Below are 17,316 nucleotides of genomic sequence, written 5' to 3' on the forward strand. Positions count from 1 at the left end.
AGTGCGTTGCCCCCTCTTTCCAGATGTTAAACAGGAATATTGGTGGGTTTACATCTGTGATCGCAAGAGTCAAACTATACTAACAACTCCTATTTATATTACGTCGTTAGTACACTTTGAAGAAGTTCAGTTAAAATTTTCAGCACCTCGGTGGCCAGGTGTTTATACATTTACTGTATGTTTTCGTAGTGATTCTTATCTTGGCTTTGATCAAGCTCAAGATATTAAGGTATGTGATAAAATTCTGTTTATATAAAGTACATATACAAAAATTTTATTATTATTTTATAACTTCATAAAAATATCAATTTGCAGTTGGATGTAAAAGAAGCACCAGAGATACCCACAGAACATCCTCAATGGGATATTTCAGATGAAGAAACTGCAGAAGATGTAGATGCAGCTGATGAACATTCCGAGTATACAACTGATGAAGATATCAGTGACAATGAATAATATCTATTTGTCTTAAAAGATTTTATAACTAGATATTGAAAAAGTTCGCATTTTTCCTCTTTTTTTACTTGTCAAGTTAATGTACAATGAACTTTTATACGTGAAATTGCATAATTGTTAATGTACGTGGACAATCTAGGAAAATAGTATGGTGTGTAAGATTTTTCAGTGAAGAGAAAGTAATAGTAAATGAAAAACATATTTATTTTAACATTGTTGTTTAATCCTCAGTTTAGGATGTATATACAGTTTTTTTAATAAAATACATTTTAAAGTATAGAAATGTTATTTTTTTTTCCTTCTAATTTTAATTATTATTTCTCAGCATATGAGATGTAAAAGAATAAATTGACAAGAAACGAAGTTACCAATTTTTGTGCAAGTGAAAGTATGATAAAAACATCTTTGTCTTACATATTCATTCAACCATTAAATTTTTTGTTAACCATAAAGTATAAAAACTATTAATAGAGCTTTGATGCAAATCAGTCAGTACTCTACTTCTGTGATGATCACAGTGAATCTGAAACTTTCAGACATGTGGATTGTAAGTACACTTTAATTACAGATAATCATAATGTATAATATATAATATACAAGAGATATACATACATACATATTTCAATATATGTATAATAATCAAAAATTCTATTTTAGATATTAAGAGCTGTTTTTATATACTTATTCCTATGTGTGACATTTAAAGTAGGTAGGTTTAATAATATATAAATTGCATTCTGAATAATAAATTCTCTTCACGTTATTTTTCTTTAAATCATATTATTTTCATAGTTACTAAATTATCACTTATGAAAATAATTTTACACTTTTACTTATGTAAGAAATAAAAAATAACACATGTTTTAATTATATGTAACATGCACGTATTACTGAATTTCAATGAACAAAGAAAATGTAGGTAGTCTTGAAAGAAAATGTTCTATCAACATATGGCACTTTACATAGGATCTCTGTCATTATGCATTTACCTGATCTATATGTGTCTATATACAACTATTACTATAATTTTCGTTCACAGCTAATTTTAGATAAATATATAACATAAAATTTTGGTATTACTTAAATAACATATCATCAACATCTTTTATATTGATAAATAATCTTTTACAGACCATTTAACATCAGCAAATGATATTAGTTGGAAGATTGGACCAAAAAACATCTCAAGTGGTCCTATTTATACATATCTCAAAACGGATAAAAATGCAAATATTAAATGGGGTGTGCGACATTATGTTCCAAGAGCATCAAGAACACTAAAATAAATATTAAATTTGATAAATAAAAATATTTTTAATATTATGTTTATCAAATGTTGATTAATGTAATAATTAAACTAATTTAATGTAAACCAATTTTCAAAGGTAAGAAAATAAAGTTTTAGAAATCAAACTCAATGTAATACATACGTTCACAATATCTTTATGGTTCCAACCTAAGGAGTTCCAGATATTTTTTTTGCATTGTTATCAAAAGATTATCTAGTCTGGCAAAATAAAAAAGAAAAGAATATTATACTTTTATTTCAAATATTAAGTTATTATATTTTAAAATCAAAATCGTAATCGCAAAACATACGTGAAACGTAACATTAAATTATCATATATCACATCACTCCCTGTTTCCATAATTTTGCTATGTTTGGTACAAGACGTATTTGAAAATTGATCACTATTAAATCCACTTGATACTTTCATGTTATCTGATAAAATTTTCGTAGTTTCATGTGAAGTATTAGGTAGACTTAAACATTTTTTATCAGAAATATCAGATATATTATTAAAACTATGTTGTATTATATTTTGAATTTCTTTACAGTATATCTTCCTCGTGGCAATAACTGAATTAAAAATTGTTTCCAGTTTTAGGAGTTCTATTTCCAGCTTTGTTATCTTACTAAAAAAAAGTTAATTCCATTAATATAATACATGATCATTATAGTTCCATATAAAATATAAATATAGTTACTAATATACATACTCCACAATTTTAGAAATATCTTCATTACAAAATTGTGTTCCTTGTACTTTCAAAAATTCAAAAATTAATTTTACCATTTCTGCTGGCTTTGTACTTTTATGAGAATATTTTGCCTCGTGCAACTCATAGATTTTTGTAGCTTTATTATATCTATACAAAATTCAAGTATAACACTTAATATCCAAGTTTAAACATTGTAATAGTAGATAAAATTAAATTTACTCACATTTGAAACATATCTTTAAGATAATCACTAGATTGCATTGTACTTTTTAATTTACTGCTTTCTAACATTAGTGGATTAAATTTTAATTTTATGTGATTAGTAACCTCAACAAGTTTAATCATTTTTCCATGATTAGTTTCCAAAACTGTCAATTTTTCTTTGTTTATAGGATCTTTTTCCCATTTAATACGAACTGAAGATAATTCACTTAAAACAGTATTTATATTTGTTAATGTATTCATCATACTCATATTAAAAGTATCAAGTTTTGTAATTATTAAATCTCTGAAATATTATACATATTATACATAATTTAGCAAGTTGAGCTAGAAATTAAAAAATATAAATTTTATAATACATGGTTATTAATTTTATAAATAAATTTTCAGATAGATAGAAAAATAGTAAAGTTGAATTTGTATATTTAATAACAAAAAATGATTGTATATTGAGAAAATACTTACAATTTTATACTTGCAGCAAAAATATACAATTGAAACATATATATTTCTTGTTTAATAAAATATATTGTTACCCTATAATAATCTTCTAATGTTTCAAAATCCAATTGGTTTTGTGACAATCCTATCATTTCTAGTATTTCTTTAGGAATATGTGGTGTAGGTATGTTCTCTATTAAAGAACTTTCATTTTTGAAGACAAATAGAACAGGATTCTTTAAATTAAAAATATAGTATAAAATAAACAATATTAATTCATAATAAATTTAAAAAACGTTAACTCTTTAATAATGAAAAAACGTATTTATATCTGTAATGTACTAATGATAAAATTGTATAAATGAAACAAATATTATAACACATTTTAATACAGTATTTTTCTGTAATATTAACTGTTAAAAGGTCAATCAAAATAAGTACAAAATCATACATAAAATTAGTTATACCTGAATTTGTGATAAAAGTGGTATTTGATTTTCAGTAAGAATTTTACCAAAATAATCTGTTAATATTTGTTGATTTACTGGTATACCAATATCCTTTTCAATCATATCTTGTAGATCTGTAATTTTATCAGCATTGGTTACTTCATATGCATAAATTTTATATGTTGATGCAAAAAACACACGAATTATCTAAAAAAGAGAACTCTTTTTATCATATATATTTAAAAATATTAATATATAAAAAATTATATATTAAAATACCTGTTTTGATAATATAGAATCTAACATTTCAAAAACCACCAATTTCGATGTTCCATTTTTATAATACTGTTTTCCTCTCTTTTCTGGACACCATTGAAATACAACCTTAAACCATTCTACCAATTTACTTTGAAGATTTCTAATAAAAAATACAGTAAGCTTAAATGAAGTTAATATATTATTATTTATTTTAGCAGAAAGTTTTATGGTTATTACTTTGATAAATTTGTGGGGCTAATAATATCTTGACTAAAAATTATCTTTCCTTCAGATTTAAAAGCACAGATATCCTCATCACTTTTGTTGCTAATAAGATGCAGCCTGTGAAATATATAAATCAACTAATATTAAAATTATTTTGTATCATTTCTCTTAACTATATAGCATACCATGGTATAGTATGTTGCATTCTATGCAGAAATGGTGTTATACCAGTGATAAGTTCATAAAAAAGAATACCTAAACTCCAGTAGTCTGCAGAACAACTGTACTTATCTTTCCGTAATATCTCTGGAGCTACATATTCTAATAATGTTCTTACTGTAAATGTATTTGTACTAGCTTCTCCAATTTCTTTTGCATATCCTAAATCTATTAATTTATATGAAATCTAAAACATGTTTTATTCATACTATTATTATTTATTTTAATACATTTAATAAAATCAACGTTTAAAGTAATATTTCTTACAGTATCATGTTCATTTTGTAGAACTATATTTTCAGGCTTTAAGTCACGATGAGTAATGTTATTGGAATGTAAGTATTTTACTGCAGAAGAAATATCTTTCATTACATTAATTGCCTCCTTTTCACTAATACCACAACAATTTTCTACCACTTTCAAAACCTAAAATTTTGAAAATATTGTTACAAATACTATTGCATTGATTGAAAAAACATAAATACATTTTGACATTCACCTTTCTGAGATCACCTTGTCTACAAAATTCCATACATAATACTGGTAGATTAATTTTATCATCAGGATGTTTAAATGGTAAATTTAAAGCTTTAATAATATTTGGATGTTTTAAATGTTTCAGTGTTTGTACTTCACTAATCCAGCTTTTTCGTTGAATATCTGTTAAGTGTGTGGTATCTCTTTTGCATATTTTGATTGCTATAGTTCATAAAATATTTTATAATTTTTAATGTTCTACTAGTATCATATTACTTAAATAATAATTATCTTAAACGATATTGACAAATAAAGTATTAAGTATTGAATCTTATTGTTTTATTTTCTATATAAAAATTAAACATACCCAGCTTTTCACCACTTGTATGTGTCCAAAGTTCAACAATACCAAATCCTCCAGAACCTAAAACCCTATCAAGGTTCCATCCTTGGATAAGGACTGGTGTAGCAGTCATATTAAATATTTTGCCTAAAAGTGATTCAGATTATAAATAAAAAATTTTAAATAATTCTAATCAAAACTACAAAGTAAACAAATATTTTTAACTCTTTACTGTCTCTTTTATTTTGTATAAGATTTATGAAAAAGAAAAATTGATTATAACAATTTTGTAGACTACAAAATACTCATGTTTATAACAAAATTAATTTTCTTAAATAACACATTCACATATTTTTAACACATATGGCGATTAAAATAGATTGACAATGTTACCAACAGAAAACGTATATCATGTCTTTGTAAAATAATGTATCATTGTCGAAATTGCTGCCACATATATTTTTGAAAAATAAACGAAATTTAATAAGTTGTATAAAATGTTCATATTTATATGTACATTTATATTTATTAATACTATATTCTTAAAAAATATATAAGCAAGGTAAAATATACAAAAATATATAAAAATATATAGATCTAAATTCGTAAAATATGTATTACAAAATTATATGGAAATATTGTGACTTTTAGCAATTCTTTCGTGTAATTTCAAATATTTAATTTATAAAAATACAAACATTATTTATGATTTTTATGAATAATGAATTGATTATAACTTACATATAGAAATAATATTTATATATTTTACAGCGAAATTTTTTAATGTAAACCAAATAAAAATATGCTTGAAATATAGAACCAAAAACTATTGGTAACTTTTAACTAAGGTAAAAACATTTTATATTGTAAAATACAAATATTTGGAAATAATGATTGTTGATCTATGTACTATGAGATGTAGTATGTGTTTATGCATAATTTAAAAATATTAATGTATTTAAATAGTTAGTGTAATTAAAAATTGTTAATGTTTAATTGCATATCTGGTGTGTAGATTATAATTATCTGTACAATTAAATTGTATGTCATTTATTTTTTAATTATAAATATCACGTTGTATTAAAGCAATCATAATTTTAAGGAAAAGCAGTTTATTTTGTTTGAATAAAAGCATACTTCGATTAACTTTTAATAGCAATAAATATTGTATTCTTTTTAATTATTACTTTTTAAATTTATTATTAAATAATAAGATAAATAATTAATTAATATTTTATAATTAATATTTGGGATTGTATAAATATTATAGTTTGCACTTTTCTACTTTGAAAATATAAAATTATGTACTTTATTGTATATGAAATTTTAAATTTGATATTTATCGAAACAAATATTCTGCAATTTAGTAAAAATTCTTCAAAATAAGATATTTATGTATTTAAATATATCTATGTTTCTAATTGAATGAGATATATAATTTAGGAAGAATAACAATTTTCGATAGTATTTTGGATACGTTTAAGCCAATGAAGGGTGGCGCTTTAGGGCAGTCCGGTTTTTGAAGAAATATGGCGGATGTCGAGGTGAGTCTGTCACGTGGAAGATTAGAAACTGTATTATTGTCTTGAAATTACCAATAACTTATGTTTGATTTTGTTACAGTTAACGAAAGCATTAAAAGATTTGCCAAATCGAGTTCAAACCGCCAGTAAAAATGAGCGGCGAGACATTCTACAAAATGTCGTCAATGTGTTGTCAAATCCTGGTAAGGAATGAAAATGCGAATAATTTTTTTTGTAAGAACTTATAAGCTCTTTTGATTGAAAATGATTGTTAACGGAAGATAAAGATTGTATTGTCTTCCATAAACATACTTCAAAATTAATGTATTAAAAAAAATAATATCATACAATATGATTAAAATTAAGTTGTACTAAGTCTTTATTAATATTTTTCAATTGCAATATTTATAATTGTTATATAATTTACATATATATCTTGTAGTTCTTAATTTCTTTTTCAGTTTCATTGTTAGCCTTAAAAAATATCATTACAAATATGTATATACAACATTAAATATGTGTTACATGTTAATATATTGACAAAGATTTAATATTCTTTAAAATGGAAAATGTATATAATATTACAAATTATGGTTAATGTTATAATTACATATTGAATATTATTTGCTACCTATTAATAATAAAAATAATACATATCATGTATTAACTTTTTAATTAAAATGATTAAGTTATCTTTAATTAATATTGTCATAAAAGAGAACAAATAATCATATTATTTATTCTTTTATGTAATGTTATATTACATAATTAATGTATAAAACATTAATTATAATTTATATATAAGGAAAAAATATATGAAATGTAAAATTTTTGTTTACAAGTTTAAATTTCATATAAAAAAATAATTAAATTTAAAGAGGTTTTATATATTTCTATATTCATAGGTATCAATGAGAAGATTGTTAATGGAATTTGCAAAACCATATCTCTTACTTTACATCGATATAAGGATACTGCATCCCAATCTTACGTGAAAAATTTAATTGGAGAACTGTTGAAACAACAACCAGAACCTACAATAAAGCATATGACAAATGTAGTCATAGAACAAGCTACATGGCATAAAAATGTAGTTCCTACGTATGTAACTACCTAAATAATTTTCTCAATAGATTTATTTTAAAAAATTTGAATCTTGAAGAATGTGTGAATGTTTATATATTATTATCAGAATATTATTTTGTAGTTTGAATACAGCTTTAACTGCATATCTTGCATTAAAATGGTCAACATTAATTGTTCTACATGGATATAAAAGTAATTCAAATATCAGTTCAGAATTACCAAAACTCATTGAAGCTCAAGCAAATTTAAGCGCAGCAGCTTTGGCATCTATGGATAAAAAGTTAACAGAGAAAGTATATGTATTACTAGCACATCAATGGTCAAGTATTAAAGACATTGAAATTATGTATTTAGAAACACTAACAAAACTGGAAGTTGGAAACGGTGTAATTGTTCTTGTTAGTTTACTCACAAAGTATTTAGTTAATGCAAAACAAAGTGAATTAGTAGTGAAATTGAAGGTAAATTTATATTTTACTATAGATTTCTGTACTAAAAGACTTTTTTTTATACAAGTAATATTTTTTACTTTTTATAATGAATATATTTAAAGAAATTTTTGTTTTTATTTTACAGACAAACATCATAGATGCTTTCATAAAATTAACTATTAGTTGTAAGAAAAAACCAGATTTATATGTTGTTCACAATGCTGTACCTCTTCTTCGTAGAATATCTCATGATGAATTTAAAAGTCAACTATTACCAGCTTTACAAAAGGCTATGTTACGGAATCCAGAAATTATTATTGAATCAGTTGGATATATTCTAAGTGGTTTAAGTCTTGATTTAAGTCAATATAGTCAAGATATAAGTAAAGGATTATTTGCAAATTTACATTCAAAGGAAGACTTAGTTAGAGATGAAGCTGTTGGAGCTTGTCGTAGACTTGCTCTACAGTGCTCAGATACTGTGGCATTGGAAAATTTATTGTCATCTGTATTTGCTGTATTTCATGGATCAGAAGGGAAACTTACAGTTGCAACTCATAAAATTTCTGTATTACAAGGTGCTGGCAATCTTAGTTATAATGCAGCCTCAGGAAGTAGTGTTGAAAGATTAGCTGAAACAGCTTGCGAACATTTTATCAAAGTTCTTGAAACTGAAGTCCATGAAAAAACTTTAATCCATGCTCTTGAAATGATGGCCTTATGGTCTAATAAATTTGCAAATAATATTCCAACATGTGTGATTGATGCATTTAAAAAGGGTATGACTGCTAAGACTTCAACTGCTGCAGTACGTACTGCTTACATTAAACTCTTCTTTTCTACACCAGTAGCTTCTTATTCTGGAACAATAACTCCATTACTTATACAAGCAATAACAAGAACTATGCAACAATCTGCACAACCAGCTGCAGTAACAGAGGGTTTAGTGGCTTCTTATTTGTTATTGAAATTTGTGCTTGCTAATCAAGTGGAAAATGACAAACAAACTGTATTGTGGAATGCAATTGATGAGCAAATATTCTTTTCTGAAAAATTTTTGTCAGCTTGTGGAGATGATATTTTATATCACCTTATGTTACTTTGTGAAAGACTAATTACTGAATTTGGTGATAGATTGAATGAGAAAGCTTTAAATGGTGTTCATAGAGCAATTGTAGCATGTGCAACAGCTCCCAAATATAAAACAAGAAAACGCTGTTTTCCATTAATTAAAAAAGTTTTAACTGGTTTGAGTACATATGGACCTGCACAAGAACTGTTAATGGAATATAATAGATTCTTAGAAAATGTAAAAATTAAATCTGAAACTGACAAAGAAAATAAAGAAGATTCTTCGAATTATGAGACAACTGGTAGATGTCTTGCAGATGGACTGCTTGCTATTTGTTCAGGTTCATTTTTGTTTGAAATACCTGCTATGCAAATGACAAGAGATGCATTGATACCATCTCATCATCCTGCAGTTTACAAAGTAATGCCAAATTTATGGTTTAAAATTGCAAAGAATTTTAATCTTGTACCAAAAAATTTTTTATGTTCATATAATCATGAAATAAAAAAAATATTTGTTCAAAATTATAAGCCGATTGCTAGTTATGAAAATGCGTTAACGAAAGTAATTTCAATTGTTCCGGATATTATACTACCTATGATAGTGTCAAACATTACAAGTAAGCTTGACGATCCAGAGGTCTTAAAAGTTACTAAAGATGAATATTTTACTTATCTCACTCCAGAAGGAGAATTATATGATAAAAGTGTACTACCAGCAAATGATGAAAATGATATTCACAATTCAATGAACATGAAAAGAGAAAGCAAAGTTTATTCATTTAAAGAACAGCAAGAAGAATTACAGCTTAGGCGAGAATTATATGAAAAACGGAAAAAAGAAGGAAAGATAAAAGAACCTAAATTAACACCCAAACAAGAGGAAATTCTTAAAGCACAAATGGCAAAAGAAAGTGCAATTCGTATAAAATTAACAGAATTAAAGTTTAGAATAGATAATGCTGTATCTTTAACTATGTGTGCTATGCGTGGTAATGGCCAAGAATTATCTTTTTATTTAAAAAACCTTCTACCTCCGATTTTAAGAAATTTGGGGTCACCATTGGTTGCTCCTGCAATGTCTGATCTTTATATTCGTTTCAAAGAAATTGTAAAAATAAGTAATCCAATTTTAAGTGATTTAGTAGCACATGTTACATTACGACAATTACAACCACAGTGTGATTTAAATCCAGCTTGGGAAGAGGAAAATCTTGATACTGCAGTAAAAAGAACCTTAAATCTTTTACACACAACAACAATAAAACAAAAGAAATTATTTACAGCTCCCACTTTTTGCTATATTTTTCCATTTATAAAGAAAACTTTATTATCTTATAAAGATGATAATATGATTGTTCAAGGGCTACAGATAGTACAAGAACATGCTAAGCAAAGAGGAAATTCTTCTGATTTCAGAGATATGAGGCATCCTCAACTACTTCCACGTAAACATATGTTTGATCTGTTAATAGAATTAATGGAAATAACAAATGGAAGAATACAGACACATGCAGTTGCAACATTATTAGATGTTGCTCAATCTAGTAGTGGTCTGCCAGGTACTGCAATAGCAAGTGGAGAAGATATAGATTCTTTAATTGGAGCATTACAAAATTCTTTATCTACAATAAGAGATGCAGCTTTAAGGGCTTTAACAGTTGTGAAACAAGCCTTTCCATCTCAGAAAGAAGATCCTGATCAACTTTCTCATCTTATTAGGAGAATATGGATAGCTAAATTTGATGTTTGCGACGAGAATAAAATCCTTGCTAATGAATTATGGAATGCGGTAGATTTAGTAATGCATGCGGATAATCTTTCTAATGAACTTATTCAAGACATTGCACATCCTGTAGAACCTATACAGCAAGCTGCTGCTTGTGCTTTAGCACAATGTTTAACTGATGTTCCCCACTTAGTACCGTTAATTTTGGATAAATTATTGCAGTTGTATCAAGAAAAATTAGCCATGATTCCACCAAAATTAAACGATTTTGGTCGTGTGGTTGAACAACCTATTGATACTTGGGGTCCGCGAAGAGGTGTGGCATTTGCATTAGCTCAAATGGCTCCTCTCCTTAATGCCGATACGGTACTTAAACTGGTACAATTTTTTGTTTCCACTGGCTTAGGAGATAGAAACCAAGCTGTTCGCACGGAAATGTTAACTGCTGCTGTAGCTGTTGTTGATCTTCACGGAAAAGCAAATATAACTTCTTTATTACCGGTTTTCGAAGACTTTATGGATAAAGCTCCAAAAATTGGTAGTTTCGATTCGATTAAACAGTCTGTAGTTATTCTTATGGGATCACTAGCTAGACATTTGGACAAAGATGACCCACGCATTAAACCAATAGTTATGCGTTTAATTGCTGCTCTTTCTACACCATCACAACAAGTACAAGAAGCAGTAGCCAATTGTTTACCACACCTTGTATCTTCTATTAAAGAAGATGCACCAAGAATTGTGGATAAATTAATGGTCCAGTTGTTAAAATCAGATAAATATGGAGAACGTAAAGGTGCAGCTTATGGTTTAGCAGGTATAATCAAGGGTATGGGAATACTGGCTCTAAAACAACTTGATATTATGACCACATTAACTAATGCTATTCAGGATAAGAAAAACTATAGGCATCGAGAAGGAGCGTTATTCGCTTTTGAAATGTTATGTACAATGCTTGGTAGATTATTTGAACCATACATCGTACATGTATTACCACACTTGCTGCTGTGTTTTGGAGATTCAAGTCAATATGTTAGAGCGGCTACAGATGATACCGCTCGTGTAGTTATGAGTAAACTATCTGCACATGGAGTAAAACTTGTTTTACCTAGTTTGTTAGCAGCATTAGAAGAAGATTCTTGGAGGACCAAAACTGGTAAGTAATATAAATATTAATATTACTTAAATCAATATTTGTATTTCTAAGACTCATATAATTCAATATAATCGTTTTTAAGGGTCTGTTGAATTATTGGGCGCTATGGCATATTGTGCACCAAAACAGCTTAGTAGTTGTTTGCCAAGTATAGTTCCAAAGCTTATTGAAGTACTTAGTGATTCACATACAAAAGTACAAGAAGCTGGTGCAGAAGCTCTTAAAGTTATTGGAAGTGTAATTCGCAATCCAGAAATTCAAGCTATTGTACCAGTTTTATTGAAAGCTTTGCAAGATCCATCTCATAAAACAGCCACTTGTCTTCAAACTCTTTTAGATACGCAGTTTGTACATTTTATCGATGCTCCGTCATTAGCTCTTATTATGCCTGTAGTACAACGAGCATTTTTGGATCGCTCAACAGAAACAAGAAAAATGGCAGCTCAAATTATTGGAAATATGTATTCTTTAACTGATCAAAAAGATTTAACTCCATATTTGCCGACTATCATTCCTGGCTTAAAAACGAGTTTATTAGATCCAGTCCCGGAAGTGCGAAGTGTATCTGCAAGAGCATTAGGTGCTATGGTACGAGGAATGGGTGAATCCAGCTTTGAAGATCTACTTCCTTGGCTGATGCAAACCCTTACATCTGAAACAAGTAGCGTCGATCGATCAGGAGCTGCACAAGGTCTTTCAGAAGTCGTGAGAGGATTAGGCGTTGAGAAACTTCACAAACTTATGCCAGAAATTATCAGTACTGCTGAAAGAACCGACATAGCCCCTCATGTTAAAGATGGTTATATCATGATGTTTATTTACATGCCAAGTGCATTTACTACAGAATTTACACCTTATATTGGACAAATAATTAATCCTATTTTGAAAGCTTTAGCCGATGAAAATGAGTATGTTCGTGAAACAGCACTTAGAGCAGGTCAACGTATCGTTAATCTCTATGCTGATTCTGCTATTATGCTATTGTTACCAGAGTTGGAAAAGAGTCTGTTTGATGATAACTGGCGTATTAGGTACTCATCAGTTCAATTACTTGGGGATTTATTATATCGAATTTCTGGTGTATCAGGAAAGATGTCAACAGAAACAGCAAGTGAAGATGATAATTTTGGAACCGAACAGTCGCATTATGCTATTATTAATGCGCTTGGTGCTGAAAGACGAAATCGTGTTTTAGCCGGATTATACATGGGTAGATCAGATGTTGCATTGATGGTACGCCAAGCTGCGCTTCATGTATGGAAAGTTGTTGTAACGAATACACCAAGAACTTTAAGGGAAATATTACCAACATTATTTACTTTATTACTTGGCTGCTTAGCTAGTACGAGTAACGATAAAAGGCAAGTGGCGGCAAGAACTTTAGGAGATCTAGTTAGAAAATTAGGTGAAAGGGTATTACCAGAGATTATACCTATTTTGGAGAAAGGTTTACAAAGTGATCAAGCCGATCAACGTCAAGGTGTATGTATTGGGTTGTCAGAAATTATGACAAGTACAAATAAGGACATGGTGATAACATTTGTAATCAGCTTAGTTCCAACAGTCAGGTAAATTTACACTTATGCTAAATAAACACTAATTAATTAAAAAGTTTAAGGTAATTAAGTAATTATGAAATTTGCTCTTAATGTTCTAGAAAAGCATTGTGTGATCCATTACCAGAAGTTCGACAAGCAGCAGCAAAGACTTTTGATGGTTTGCATTCTACTGTAGGAGTTAGAGCATTAGATGATATATTACCAGCAATGTTAACACAGTTAAATTCGCCGGATCTAGCAGAGGCAGAAAATACTTTAGATGGTTTACGCCAAGTAATGGCAATCAAATCTCGCGTTGTTCTACCATATCTAGTACCTCAATTAACAACTCCTCCTGTTAATACAAAAGCGTTATCAATCTTGGCAAGTGTAGCAGGCGAAGCATTAACGAGGTTTCTTCATAAAATACTACCGGCATTATTGACTGCTCTCTCCACTGCTCAAGGAACACCGAATGAAGTTCAAGAATTAGAATACTGTCAAGCAGTAATTTTATCTGTTACTGATGAAGTCGGTATTAGAACAGTCATGGATCAGCTTATGGAAGCTACAAGAGCAGACGATCCATCTAGACGTCGGAGTGCTGCAACTTTGTTATGTGCTTTTTGTCGTGATACACGTGCAGATTATAATCAGTATGTTCCTCAATTATTACGTGGTCTTATTCATTTATTTACGGATGACGATAAGGATGTTCTACAGATGAGTTGGGAAGCTTTAACAGCAGTTACTAAGGTAAAATTGTTTGTATTGTTGTAATTTCGTAATAAACTAAACTTCATTATAATAATTAAGATTAACATATATTTCATTTATAGACTTTGGCATCTGATCAACAAATTGCGCATGTGCAAGACATCAGACAAGCTGTCCGATTTGCAGTATCTGATTTAAAGGGACAAGAATTACTGCCGGGATTTTGTTTGCCAAAAGGAATTACTCCTATTCTTCCAATATTCAGGGAAGCTATATTAAATGGTTTACCAGAAGCAAAAGAACAAGCAGCTCAAGGACTTGGAGAAGTTATAAAATTAACTAGCGACTCAGCATTACAGCCGAGTGTTGTACATATTACTGGACCATTAATTCGTATCCTTGGCGATCGTTTTAATTGGAGTGTTAAAGCAGCAGTACTAGAAACACTCGCAATTTTGCTTGGCAAGGTAATGGCATGATAATTTGTCTAATATTGTACATGTGTTATATTAAGAAACATAAAACAAGTAATTAACACCTAAGTGTTTTAATTAGGTTGGAGTAATGTTAAAACAATTCTTACCACAATTACAAACCACTTTCTTAAGAGCATTGAATGACAGTAACAGACAAGTGAGATTAAAAGCTGCTTATGCTTTAAGTAATCTTATTGTAATTCATACTCGTGTTGACCCACTGTTTACAGAACTTCACACTGGCATAAAAACTGGTGATGATCCTGCTATTAGGTAAACTAAAGAATTAAATATTTTTTACATATTATTTATATATTTTCAATTAAAGTTTAACAATTTATTTATATTATATCCAGAGAAACAATGTTACAAGCATTGAGGGGTGTTCTTACACCTGCTGGTGATAAAATGACAGATCCAATGAAGAAACAAGTTTTTGCTACTTTAAGTAGTATGCTTGGGCATCCAGAAGATGTTACGAGAAATGCTGTTGCTGGTTGTTTTGGAGCATTGGTACAGTGGCTTAACCCAGATCAACTTAATATCGCATTTAATGAAGATTTGTTATGTAAGTTTATTTATAGTATAAGTTTATTACAACATACTTAATGTTATCGTGGAATTATTAAATGTTTAATAAAATAAATATTTTCAACAAAAAGTAATTGAAATATCAAAAACATAAACAATTAACAATTTGTAGGTACCGATACCAATGTTGACTGGATGCTTCGACATGGACGTTCTGCGGCATTATTTGTAGCGTTAAAGGAATCTCCAACAACTGTCTATACTAATAAAGAGAAACATCGTGTTTGTGCAGTAATACTTTCATATTTGAGTGCGGATCGAGTTCAAATAGTCATGAATGGTGTACGAGCTTGTGGTTATCTATTTCAATATCTAATGAATGATGGACAACCTATACCTCAACAAATTTTATCTCCTTTCGTGCGAGTAAGAATGTTTTAGAAAGCAAAATAAATTTAAATTTGTAAGTTTGTATACAAATGATTTATTATATAATTTATTTCAGTCAATGAATAATAACAGTAATGATGTAAAACAGCTATTAGCTAAAGTTTGCATTCATTTGGCTCGTAATATAGCACCTGAAAAGATGTCACCAGAATTACTTAAAGCAATTTTACCTATGTTAGTGAATGGAACAAAAGAGAAAAATGGTTATGTGAAAGCCAATAGTGAACTTGCTCTCATAGCCGTACTTAAATTGAGGCAAGGAGATGAAGAACATCAAGTATGTTTCTATCAGTTGTATCATGTGAAATCATAATATGAAAATTTTTAATGTTGATTATCTATAATTTTGTAAATTACATTTTTCAGCGTTGTATGGCTTTCTTGGATGTTGGTGCAAGGGAATCTTTATCGGATGTAGTCAGCAAAGTATTGCGTAAAGTCCTATCTCAGCCTGAAGGCAAAATAGAAGAATTGGACGATACATTACTCACGTGAGAGTTATTGTATGTCCTGGGGCTCATTATGCTCTACACCTATTTTAATAGTCGTATTATCAATAATTACTCGAACGATTTTTATAAAGAGACTTACTATTCATATACTAGATGCATTATAAAGACGTTAGTTCATTCAATATTGTATCTCGATAATCAATTAAACAAAGTAAAATGTAACACTCGTTCGATGGCATTCAAGTTACTTAAACTAAGATGTCCTATTTACCGAGTGATTTGCATACGTGTTGTAGATATTTCTATGAAAAATGTTTTTTACTGTCAATTTATTAATAATCTGTTTTTTTATATTTTAATTATTAGTGTATCGAATGTGTCTCAAGGATACACGTCTGTAAATGAATCGATAGAAAGTAATGATACAAAATATATCGGATTTAAATACGAGAACGGTGAAAATAATTTTAAATGCGAATTAAATTTCAATCGTCTTGTATATTCATGATATACCTTTTTCATACATATATTATACCTCTTGATATATTTTGTTAGCGCTATAATTGAAGATAGATTATTTTACTTATGTAAGAAGATAAAAGTTTTTTTTAAACGAAAATTACTATTACATACATTACTATTTTATTTTTTATGATAACTATATGTTAATTAATTTTCATTCGAATATCGATAAACCGAGTAAACTGTTTACTTGCTATCGAGGATTTGAACAGTACCGCGCTTTAGTGTCACATAAGCGTGTTTTGCTGTCCTGTACTGTAGTTATATGCATCGGTATATAGTTTATATTTTAGAATTACTTATAGTGATTGTTGAACCGGCTTAAGCCGTACCGTAATGACGTGATCCTTCTAGATTTTCCATTAAAACGTCTTCGTTTTCAAATGTGTTGCGCTTTCAACGTGTTCCTATCTTAAAAGTTAATAGCTATCTAATTTATCTACTATTACATTATTTAAATTGTTCACAACTCGAAACGTACATATTCTGTATAAACACCACATGATAAGTTACAATTTGGCGATATAATATGGAATTTTA

General features: G+C 28.6%; 3 protein-coding genes across 3 annotated transcripts in view; 2 read left to right on the forward strand and 1 right to left on the reverse strand.

The window, feature by feature from the left end:
• The window catches only part of Sec63 (translocation protein Sec63), a 4,631-nt gene extending 4,132 nt beyond the window's left edge, over positions 1 to 499 (forward strand). The window contains exons 13-14 of the mRNA XM_017903457.1: positions 14 to 229; positions 316 to 499. Of these exons, the coding sequence (XP_017758946.1) occupies positions 14 to 229; positions 316 to 456 (357 nt within the window). The 3' untranslated portion in view covers positions 457 to 499. The remainder of the gene's footprint in view (positions 1 to 13; positions 230 to 315) is intronic.
• A 1,121-nt stretch (positions 500 to 1,620) lies between these two features.
• Positions 1,621 to 5,278, reverse strand: IKKbeta (inhibitor of nuclear factor kappa B kinase subunit beta). Its single transcript, XM_017903460.1, has 13 exons — positions 5,119 to 5,278; positions 4,774 to 4,973; positions 4,542 to 4,700; positions 4,241 to 4,461; positions 4,068 to 4,172; positions 3,852 to 3,990; positions 3,591 to 3,779; positions 3,148 to 3,359; positions 2,684 to 2,968; positions 2,458 to 2,607; positions 2,056 to 2,373; positions 1,887 to 1,963; positions 1,621 to 1,733 (listed from the first exon to the last, which is right to left on the reverse strand). The coding sequence occupies exons 1-12, from the start codon at positions 5,225 to 5,227 to the stop codon at positions 1,900 to 1,902; spliced, it is 2,151 nt and encodes a 716-aa protein (XP_017758949.1). The 5' UTR covers positions 5,228 to 5,278; the 3' UTR covers positions 1,621 to 1,733; positions 1,887 to 1,899.
• Positions 5,279 to 6,607: 1,329 nt separating this feature from the next.
• l(3)80Fj (lethal (3) 80Fj) lies at positions 6,608 to 16,297 on the forward strand. The gene is made up of 13 exons (XM_017903466.1): positions 6,608 to 6,638; positions 6,718 to 6,820; positions 7,523 to 7,718; positions 7,825 to 8,164; positions 8,280 to 12,090; positions 12,173 to 13,658; positions 13,748 to 14,384; positions 14,468 to 14,812; positions 14,901 to 15,094; positions 15,178 to 15,389; positions 15,525 to 15,778; positions 15,858 to 16,079; positions 16,169 to 16,297. Exons 1-13 carry the CDS (start codon positions 6,624 to 6,626, stop codon positions 16,295 to 16,297), a joined length of 7,944 nt encoding a protein of 2,647 aa, XP_017758955.1. The 5' UTR covers positions 6,608 to 6,623.
• The last annotated feature ends 1,019 nt before the right edge of the window (positions 16,298 to 17,316 follow it).

The sequence above is a fragment of the Eufriesea mexicana genome, unplaced genomic scaffold (genome assembly GCF_001483705.2).
Source record: "Eufriesea mexicana isolate 0111107269 unplaced genomic scaffold, ASM148370v2 scaffold2332, whole genome shotgun sequence".
Classification (NCBI taxonomy): domain Eukaryota; kingdom Metazoa; phylum Arthropoda; class Insecta; order Hymenoptera; family Apidae; genus Eufriesea; species Eufriesea mexicana.